This window comes from Rutidosis leptorrhynchoides, chromosome 1 (genome assembly GCF_046630445.1).
Source record: "Rutidosis leptorrhynchoides isolate AG116_Rl617_1_P2 chromosome 1, CSIRO_AGI_Rlap_v1, whole genome shotgun sequence".
Lineage (NCBI taxonomy): Eukaryota > Viridiplantae > Streptophyta > Magnoliopsida > Asterales > Asteraceae > Rutidosis > Rutidosis leptorrhynchoides.
The window spans coordinates 643,511,245-643,521,883 of NC_092333.1; the positions used below are offsets into that span (position 1 = coordinate 643,511,245).

General features: G+C 31.3%; 1 protein-coding gene across 1 annotated transcript in view; it reads left to right on the top strand.

The window, feature by feature from the left end:
- LOC139849525 (uncharacterized) overlaps positions 1–8,471 on the top strand; it is a 49,893-nt gene extending 41,422 nt beyond the window's left edge. The window contains exon 2 of the mRNA XM_071839174.1: positions 8,358–8,471. Within this exon, the coding sequence (XP_071695275.1) occupies positions 8,358–8,471 (114 nt within the window). The remainder of the gene's footprint in view (positions 1–8,357) is intronic.
- The last annotated feature ends 2,168 nt before the right edge of the window (positions 8,472–10,639 follow it).

Genomic DNA, 10,639 nt, shown 5'->3' on the forward strand with positions numbered 1-10,639 from the left:
TCTTGTTTTCCTCTGTCGGCCCAAGTGCCATTTACGGCCCAACAACAAATAATCAAATTTGGCCCAAGTGCTTTTATTTTTTTTACCAAATCTGTTAACAGCCCAAGAAGGACTATGTTATATTAAAAAAAAATGTCCACGCCTGGTATCGATCTCGCGACCTCCTGGTAACTCAACACCTCTCCTAACCACTCTTCCAATTTTACTTATCTGATAGAGTAGGGTTTTTAAATTTTTATTTATCCTAATTTATCTATCATCACTATCATCATCAGCTATCGACATCATCATCATCAAATGATCATCATTACTATCATCATCAACATCTTCATCATTCTTTGCTTCGTGATCTCATCATCATCTCTCAGAAACATCATTCTCTTTTATGATCATCTTGATCATTATCATTATTTTACCTTCATCATCATCATCGTTTATATCATGAATCACCATCATACTTATCATCACATCTTCATCGTTCACTTTCTAATGGTTTCATCAAGATACACCATAACCGTACCCATAATCGTATACACGTAACAATAACCACTATTTATCATCTTCTTCTTCGCACCATCGTTTTTAACATCGTTTTTCATCACCATTTTATTTGTTATACAGGAATAGAAATAGACATGTACAGCAGCGGTTCTCGATGGTAGTTGCAGGTTTAAATGGTGGTTGTTCATGGTGTTTCCTGGCTGCAACCATGGCTGTCTTTGGTTAGTTTTGTTAGTAGCTGAAAAGAGAACGAAACAGCAGTAGTTCACGATGGTCTTAAGTGGTGGTGTTCGCTGTTGTCCTCAATCAAAACAGAACCGAGAACTATAGCAGGTTGTAATGGATTAATGGTTACTTGATATTGATGATTGATAATTAGGAATGATGATCAAAGTGTGGGTTTCGAACTAATCAGGAAAAAGAAAAAAAAAATATTGTTTTGTGATGGTGATGATTCACGATGGTATTAGGAGAGAGAGAGGTAGAGAGAGAAGGCGGTTTTTGGGGTGGTTTTAAGTGTTGGCCGGCGGTGGTGGTAGCATGGTGGTTCGTGATGCAAGATGACAATGGATGGTGTTGCTTGGTCGAAGAAACAAGAAGAAGAGAAAATGGGTGCGTGCTTTTAATTCCATGTATGTATATGAGTGTAAATATATATATATTCATATATATGAATTATTGATTAAAGAATTGATTACACAGTAAATTTATATCAATCATAAGACACAGTAAGCCACCTCTATTTTGTTTTAAACTACCGACAATCTATCACGGATAACTATATCGTGTCCATTGCTAAACAGTTGTCGTATAAAAGTGTTCCTAAAAATCTCAAACTTTTAAATTAAATATAATTAATTATTTCACTCATTACCTGTTTGAAACCTGATCAAAAAGGTTAGAAAATTATTTATTTTCTGTTCCGATTTATATGTACGGAGTACTAATATTTAAACTTAAAAAGGTAAAAATATTTTTAACAAATCTAAAATCTTCGTAATCGATTTACAGTTTAACTCTTATTTTAATCCGTCATAAACTTATATTAAATCAATATGAATGCTAACGAAATGTCAACAGAGTATTACTGACGTTTACTAATTAAGCTCGAAATCATTTATATTCTCTTTCAATATATAAACAGTTTTAAAATAGCAAAGTTAATTACTAAAACAAATATATTATATATTTTTAATCAAAAAGTTTCAATATAACTTTATATATTTACTTGTAATATATATATATATATATATATATATATATATATATATATTCTATAGTTTCCATTAATCGCATTTTTATTTTATTTATTTTACAATATAAATCCTAATAATCATATTACATAATATTCTAAATTATATTTCAAATTATAAATACCTTTTTAAATATACATGTTATCTATTTACAAGTAGTTGTTCGTGAATCGTCGAGAATGGTCGAAAGTCAAACGAATATATGAAACAGTTCAAAATATGTGTGAATCAACATTACAGACTTTGCTTATCGTGTCGAAATAATATAAAGTTCAAGTTTAAATTTGTTCGGAAATTTCCGGGTCGTCACAGTACCTACCCGTTAAAGAAATTTCGTCCCGAAATTTGAGTGAGGTCGTCATGGCTAGCAATAAATATATTTTCCTGACGAATATGAGCTGATAAACATAGTGTTATCATTACTGAGTAATATGGATAAAACAATTTGATTATTCGAAGAGTACGAATGAAGCTATCGCAAAAGATCGAGATGAAGAAATGGAGATTTTTCCATAACTTATGACGTAGTCGTGATTGAATTTAGAAAATAATATGCGTCATAACTCTTGACGTTGTCTTGATTAAATTTTGAAATTCAAGGAATTCAAAAGAAAATCAGGAAATCTATAAGATCTGATTCTTCAGCGAATAAGGAAATTAAGATCTTTCTAATTAAATACGGTGATCTGCCTCGATTACTCTGTCTGATATTTCCATTATAAATTAAACTCTTCCGTTCCATTATTTTCACCATTCCTATACTTTCTTTCTTAGTTCATGCATCCAAGAGATTGTGAAAATGCTTAATCCAGTGCTAATCCTTGATATTTTCCTAATTAACATTTCTATCATCCTTCTTTTCAATCTTTCGCCAGAAGAATCTGTTTACTTCTACTATTACCTTGGGGTGATACTATTCTTAATTATACCGTGTTTTTATATTGTTATTCGTATTAATATCCATGGTTTGTAATCTCCGTGTTGTTATTGGGCTTTATATTTTCTCTTATATTTCGAAATCCCTGTTTCCGTTTTCTATAATCATTGTCATCCACAGTTAATGCTCTCTCCTATTTTGCTGCAATTTATACTCCAATTTTCTATTTCTTTTGGAGCTTTGTCCCTTCGTTTCTTCTTTTTACGATTAGACATCTCTGGTAATGGTCCAAAATTCGTAGATATGGAGTTTCGAATGAATTTAATGTTCTAAATAAAAAAAATGTTATAGCACGATTTGATTTGTCAAATTACCATAATCACTAAGTATATTTTCTTGATATGTTTAGAAGTTAATCAGAATGAAAGAGTTATGTAACATGACACATGATGACGTTATAATCTGTGAATCATCATGTTCCATTTAGAAACTCAGCATGACTTACTGTAATATAATCACGTTGATCAAGTATCATTATATTATACTAACTCATGCATCAGTTCCCAAAACTACTTCAAAAACATTCATATTTTAAGCTCGAAAGTTTACAGAATATAGAAACTAACAGTTTCTATATGATGTAACACTGATAGCACGAAGAGATTATTGATTTCACATAAGAATAGTTATGAAAATATCTTCAGAACTATGGAGGATATTTGTAATGAAATATACGATAATATCTTTGAATATCTAAGATCTGAGGATGATGGAAACTATTGTCCGCGAGGGTTTAGAGTAAGGAGTAAGATATTCGCTAAAGGCTTCAGCAGGCATTGAATCATTTGGATTCTTTGAAGTCAAACTTATTCTTTGTGATTTGTCCACGGCTTCCTTCATAGTTTCGCATTATCCGCTTTTCGGTACTAAATTTTCTATTGAGTGTTTCCAATACTCCATTCTTTATCATCAACCTTTCGATGGTTAAGGTCGTTTACAGTTGTCTACGGTTTCTGCTGCGTCAATCAGCTTCCTCAAAATTTGGAGTATTGATTCGTAGACTGGGTGCTTTTCAGAATTTCAGAATAAAAGATCATAATTCTTAGATATAAATGTTATATGTATGCATATATCTGTTGATGTAGACATGCGGCGAGATTTTAAAATACTGATTGCAAATTCTCGGTAATTAGAATGGCAATTCTCGTTATAATATGTGAATAGGGTTTTGATAAATATAATGATTTTTCGAAAAGTCAAAGATCAATGGAGTTGCTGGAAAGTTTACTTCTAATATGGTGGAATATAAACAGTTCCCCGGTAACGATGATGAAGGGGTAATCTTTATAATAGGGTTTATTTGAATGAATAACTTGAAGCTGATTTGCTGGAGCAGTCACAAAATCGGCTAATTTGAAAAGAAATTGCGTTGTTATTTTCGGAAATATCAATGCCAAAGAAGCTAGCACAGATACGTGTTAAACATTTATACCGGTTCCGAGAATTTTTCAGGTGCATAACTATATACGTAAATCTTTTCTTCCATAGATGAAGTGCGGTTGATTCATCCTCCCGATTGAGGTGTTTTCAAGAATCACGAAAGGTTTGAACGCAGATTGTAATCGTCAAGATACAAATGAGGTTTAAGATGAAAATCAAGTGGCAAACTTGAAGAGTTGTTTAGTTTCATATGTTATAATCAATGTTTTAATTCATTTTAATTGTCCAATGTTGGTAATCCATAGTTCAAAGTCCACAGTTAGCAATTCAATAATTCATATATAATTTAATATATAACATTCGAATTAATTAATACGTATCGTGACCCGTGTACATGTCTCAGACTCGATCACAACTCAAAGTATATATATTATTATAGAATCAACCTCAACCCTGTATAGAGAACTCGATCATTACTGCATATAGAGTGTCTATGGTTATTCCAAATAATATATATATATATATATATATATATATATATATATATATATATATATATATATATATATATATATATATATATATATATATATATATATATATATGCATCGATATGATATGTCACAACCTTGTATACGTGTCCCGATATTTAAAGTGCGTAAAATAAATACAGAAATTAAATGACAATAAATAAAATTGCGAGAATTTAAATTGCGAGAATGTAAATTGCGATAAATAAAATGTAATCAGTTAGCTAGGAACAATTAGCTAGGAACAGTTAGCGTGGATTCTTAACACAATTTCTCATAGTTAATTAGTCTGTTTCTAACAAATTTTATTTTGTCATATGTTTTCTTCATTATGCCACTTGTTGGATTCTGATAGGTCAAAATCCGAATATAAAATTGAATAAAAATGGTTATTCTGTGGTGAACGGATACGTATATCGGTGGTTGTAAGTAAGATAGTAAATGACTGTTGAATCAGGTTCGAAGAATGTACAGTATAACTTATTAATGTGAAATCTAAATATTCCTCGGGTATTACCTACCCGTTAAAATATTTTCACCATTAACAGTTTGTACGAAAGAATTTTTAATTATAATCTTTATGAAAATTTATATACATATATATTTTCTTCAGATGTAATTATGGATTTAATGAGTCAATATGATATTAAACTTATTTAATTTTCGGTTTGAGCTAAGATAAATAATCTCTAAAACTTTTAGAAACCACATATTCTTCGCAGAATATTTCTTCAATGAAGTTATGAATTAATACTTCATCGTTCATTGTTGCTGGTACTCCTTGGTATCCATGGTGCGTATGACGTTGATGTTCGCGTGACAGATTGTGAAGTTGAGGTTTGCGATGCGGTTGTTTTTTTGGTGGTGGTAATGGTACTGTTGGCGTTGGTGGTGGTACTGGTTATGCTGCTAGTGCTGCTGCTGGTGTTTGTAACCTTCGCACCATATTCTCTAAAGCCACTACCCGAGCGCGAAGCTCGTTGACTTCTTCTATTACACCGGGGTGATTTTCGGTTCGGACTAGCGGATAAATATAATCTAGAATTTGGTATAGTATATAATCGTGGTGAGATACTCTGGAAATGAGAGAAAAGATGGTGTTTCGAACAGGTTCACCGGTAAGTGCTTCAGGTTCTTCGCCAATAGGGCAATGTGGCGGATGGAAAGGATCACCTTCTTCTTGTCTCCAATGATTGAGGAGGCTACGAACCCATCCCCAATTCATCCAGAATAGATGATGACTGATTGGTTGATCCATTCCGGTCACACTGCTTTCGGAGCTTGAGTGGGGTTCCATTTCGGAATCCGAGTGACTTGAACTAATGACGAATTCCATTTCGTACGATTGAATAAAGAATTTTTAGATATGAAATGATTTTCTGGCTAACGGATGGTATTCTAATTACATAGAATATCCATATATATAGAAAAAAAGGTTTCGTAGATTACGGAGGAATTTACGGGATACACCAGGTAAGGTTTACAGTAACAGATACGCTAAGATATGAATTTTGTCTATACACTATTCATGCAATCAATGCAGCAAGACGTGTCTAGACTAAGAATGATAAGCATATAATTTTCGATACAAAATGATAAGCAAAACTTTTTGACATGCAGACCAGGTCGAAGTCCAGACTCACTAATGCATCCTAATGACTACTAGTTAGACACACTAATGCAAGACCTGGTTCGCTACGACCACCGCTCTGATACCAATGGTAGAGACCCATCCTAATCCATCCGGACGAAGTCCATATCGATTATAAACAATTCACAATAATTGATTACATCACGAGGTACTTGACCTCTATATGATACATTTTACAAACATTGCATTCGTTTTTGAAAAGACAATCTTTCATTACATTGAAAGTTGAAGGCAGGCATACCATTTCATAATATATCTAACTATAATTGACTTAATAATAATCTTAATGAACACAACGACTCGAATGCAACGTCTTTTGAAATATGTCATGAATGACTCCAAGTAATATCTCTAAGATGAGCAAATGCACAGCGGAAGATTTCTTTAATACCTGAGAATAAACATGCTTTAAAGTGTCAACCAAAAGGTTGGTGAGTTCATTAGTTTAACATAAATAATCATTTCCATCACTTTAATAGACCACAAGATTTTCATTTTTAGTTCTCATAAATATACGTCCCATGCATAGAGACAAAAATATCATTCATATGGATTGAACACCTGGTAACCGACATTCACAATATGCATATTAGAATATCCCCATCATTCCGGGATCCTCCTTCAGACATGATATAAATTTTTAAGTACTAAAGCATCCGGTACTTTGGATGGGGCTTGTTGGGCCCGATAGATCTATCTTTAGGATTCGCGTCAATTAGGGTGTCTGTTCCCTAATTCTTAGATTACCAGACTAAAAAGGGGCATATTCGGTTTAATAATCCATCCATAGAATGTAATTTTAGATACTTGTGTCTATTTCGTAAAACAGTTATAAAAGCAGCGCATGTATTCTCAGCCCAAAAATATAAAGGGTAAAAAGGCAAATGAAACTCACCTAATGTATTTTGTAGTAAAAATACATATGACTATATTGAACAAGCGTAGGGTTGGCCTCGGATTCACGAACCTATATCATTTGTATATTTATTAATACATACAATGGAATTCACAAAATTTCATTTATTAACATATATATTATTTGTATATTTGCATTTTTATAGATTTTATGCTAAATACAATTCAAAAACGTGTACCTATATTACATCTTAAATTGTATGTTATATTTATTTATTTTGCATTATTAATATCTATGTACTTAGTTGTATTGATATATCTATATATTTATATATATATATATATATATGCTTAGTAGTATATTTAAGAAATATTATTAGTTTGTCATATGTTCTAAGTATATTTAATGTTCAAAATATTTATTTATTAAAATGATAATTTTGTTAACACTAATTTGCTAATAATAATAAGGATAACTTTATTAATAATGATAATACTAATAATAAGAATGATAATGATAATCTTTAATAATAATAATAATGTTATTATTTTATTTTTACAACAAAATTGTTAATAATGCCTAATATTAATAATGAGTAGTAATAATACTAATGTTGATAATAATAATGTTATTAATAATAATGATACTAACAATAATAATATCATAATAATAATAATAATCATAATAATAATAATAATAATAATAATAATAATAATAATAATAATAATAATAATAATAATAATAATAATAATAATAATAATAATAATAATAATAATAATAATAATTATAACTATAATATTAATGAAAATGAGATTATAAGTGTGTATACCCTTTGAAAACTTTTCTAAAAAGAATTGCGCACGACGGGGCTCAAACTCCCGACCTCTCGTTATACCGCTAACACCCAAACCACTCTGCCAAACTCGTGTTTTTGTTTTAAACCGTAACTACAATCAATTTAACCCGTTTCTTCTTGTTTTCCTCTGTCGGCCCAAGTTCCATTTACGGCCCAACAACAAATAATCAAATTTGGCCCAAGTGCTTTTATTTTTTTTTTTTACCAAATCTGTTAATAGCCCAAGAAGGACTATGTTATATTAAAAAAAATGCCCACACCTGGTATCGATCTCGCGACCTCCTGGTAACTCAACACCTCTCCTAACCACTCTTCCAATTTTACTTATCTGATAGAGTAGGGTTTTTAAATTTTTATTTATCCTAATTTATCTATCATCACTATCATCATCAGCTATCGACATCATCATCATCAAATGATCATCATCGCTATCATCATCAACATCTTCATCATTCTTTGCTTCGTGATCTCATCATCATCTCTCAAAAACATCATTCTCTTTTATGATCATCTTGATCATTATCATTATTTTACCTTCATCATCATCATCGTTTATATCATGAATCACCATCATACTTATCATCACATCTTCATCGTTCGCCTTCTAATGGTTTCATCAAGATACACCATAACCGTACCCATAATCGTATACACGTAACCATAACCACTATTTATCATCTTCTTCTTCGCACCATCGTTTTCAACATCGTTTTTCATCACCATTTTATTTGTTATACAGGAATAGAAATAGACATGTACAGCAGCGGTTCTCGATGGTAGTTGCAGGTTAAAATGGTGGTTGTTCATGGTGTTTCCTGGCTGCAACCATGGTTGTCTTTGGTTGGTTTTGTTAGTAGGCGAAAAGAGAACGAAACAGCAGTAGTTCACGATGGTCTTAAGTGGTGGTGTTCGCTGTTGTCCTCAATCAAAACAGAACCGAGACTGTAGCAGGTTGTAATGGATTAATGGTTACTTGATATTGATGATTGATAATTAGGAATGATGATCAAAGTGTGGGTTTCGAACTAATCAGGAAAAAGAAAAAAAAATATATTGTTTTGTGATGGTGATGATTCACGATGGTATTAGGAGAGAGAGAGGATGAGAGAGGTAGAGAGAGACGGCGGTTTTTGGGGTGGTTTTAAGTGTTGGCCGGCGGTGGTGGTAGCATGGTGGTTTGTGATGCAAGATGACAATGGATGGTGTTGCTTGGTCGAAGAAACAAGAAGAAGAGAAAATGGGTGCGTGCTTTTAATTCCATGTATGTATATGAGTGTAAATATATATATTCATATATATGAATTATTGATTAAAGAATTGATTACACAGTAAATTTATATCAATCATAAGACACAGTAAGCCGCCTCTATTTTGTTTTAAACTACCCACAATCTATCATGGATAACTATATCGTGTCCATTGCTAAACAGTTGTCGTATAAAAGTGTTCCTAAAAATCTCAAACTTGTAAATTAAATATAATTAATTATTTCACTCATTACCTGTTTGAAACCTGATCAAAAAGGTTAGAAAATTATTTATTTTCTGTTCCAATTTATATGTACGGAGTACTAATATTTAAACTTAAAAAGGTAAAAATATTTTTAACAAATCTAAAATCTTCGTAATGATTTACAGTTCAACTCTTATTTTAATCCGTCATAAACTTATATTAAATCTATATGAACGCTAACGAAATGTCAACCGAGTATTACTGACGTTTACTAATTAAGCTCGAAATCATTTATATTCTATTTCTATAAATAAACAGTTTTAAAATAGGAAAGTTAATTACTAAAACAAATATATTATATATTTTTAATCAAAAAGTTTCAATATAAATTTATATATTTACATGTAATATATATATATATATATATATATATATATATATATATATATATATATATATATATATATATATATATATATATATATATATATAGTTTCCATTAATCGCATTTTTATTTTATTTATTTTACAATATAAATCCTAATAATCATATTACATAATATTCTAAATTATATTTCAAATTATAAATACCTTTTTAAATATACATGTTATTTATTTACAAGTAGTTGTTCGTGAATCGTCGGGAATGGTCGAAAGTCAAACGAATATATGAAACAGTTCAAAATATGTGTGACTCAACATTACAGACTTTGCTTATCGTGTCGAAATAATATAAAGTTCAAGTTTAAATTTGTTCGGAAATTTCCGGGTCGTCACAAAACCTCACTGTGGAATCAATGATTAACATGCCGCGTCAATAGCAATTTTGACGGGTCGTTACACTACATCATCAGCTTGATTTGAGTTTTAGTCCTAACAAAATAGATGGTAGCGGTTTCCTAATTGATATGGATCCTAGTCCAACAACATAACATATCGGCCCAAATTACATCAAGAAGGTTTACGGCCCATCACTTAAATCAAGCCCGATAATTAACTAAGCCCAAGTACAAATGTGGGATTTCTTTTATGGGTTCTGTTGGGTGGCGGGTTTCGAGCAGAAAACATCGAGCTAGAAGTAGCAGTAATATTCTCAAGTGGTGGGACTGTTCTGGGCAGTTTGGTGGTCATTCGTGGTGTTTTTGGGTGACGAAACAGAAGCAGACAGCAGCAGGTTTACGATGGTGGAGCTGGGTTATTGTTTTCGGTTGTTTGAAACAGAAA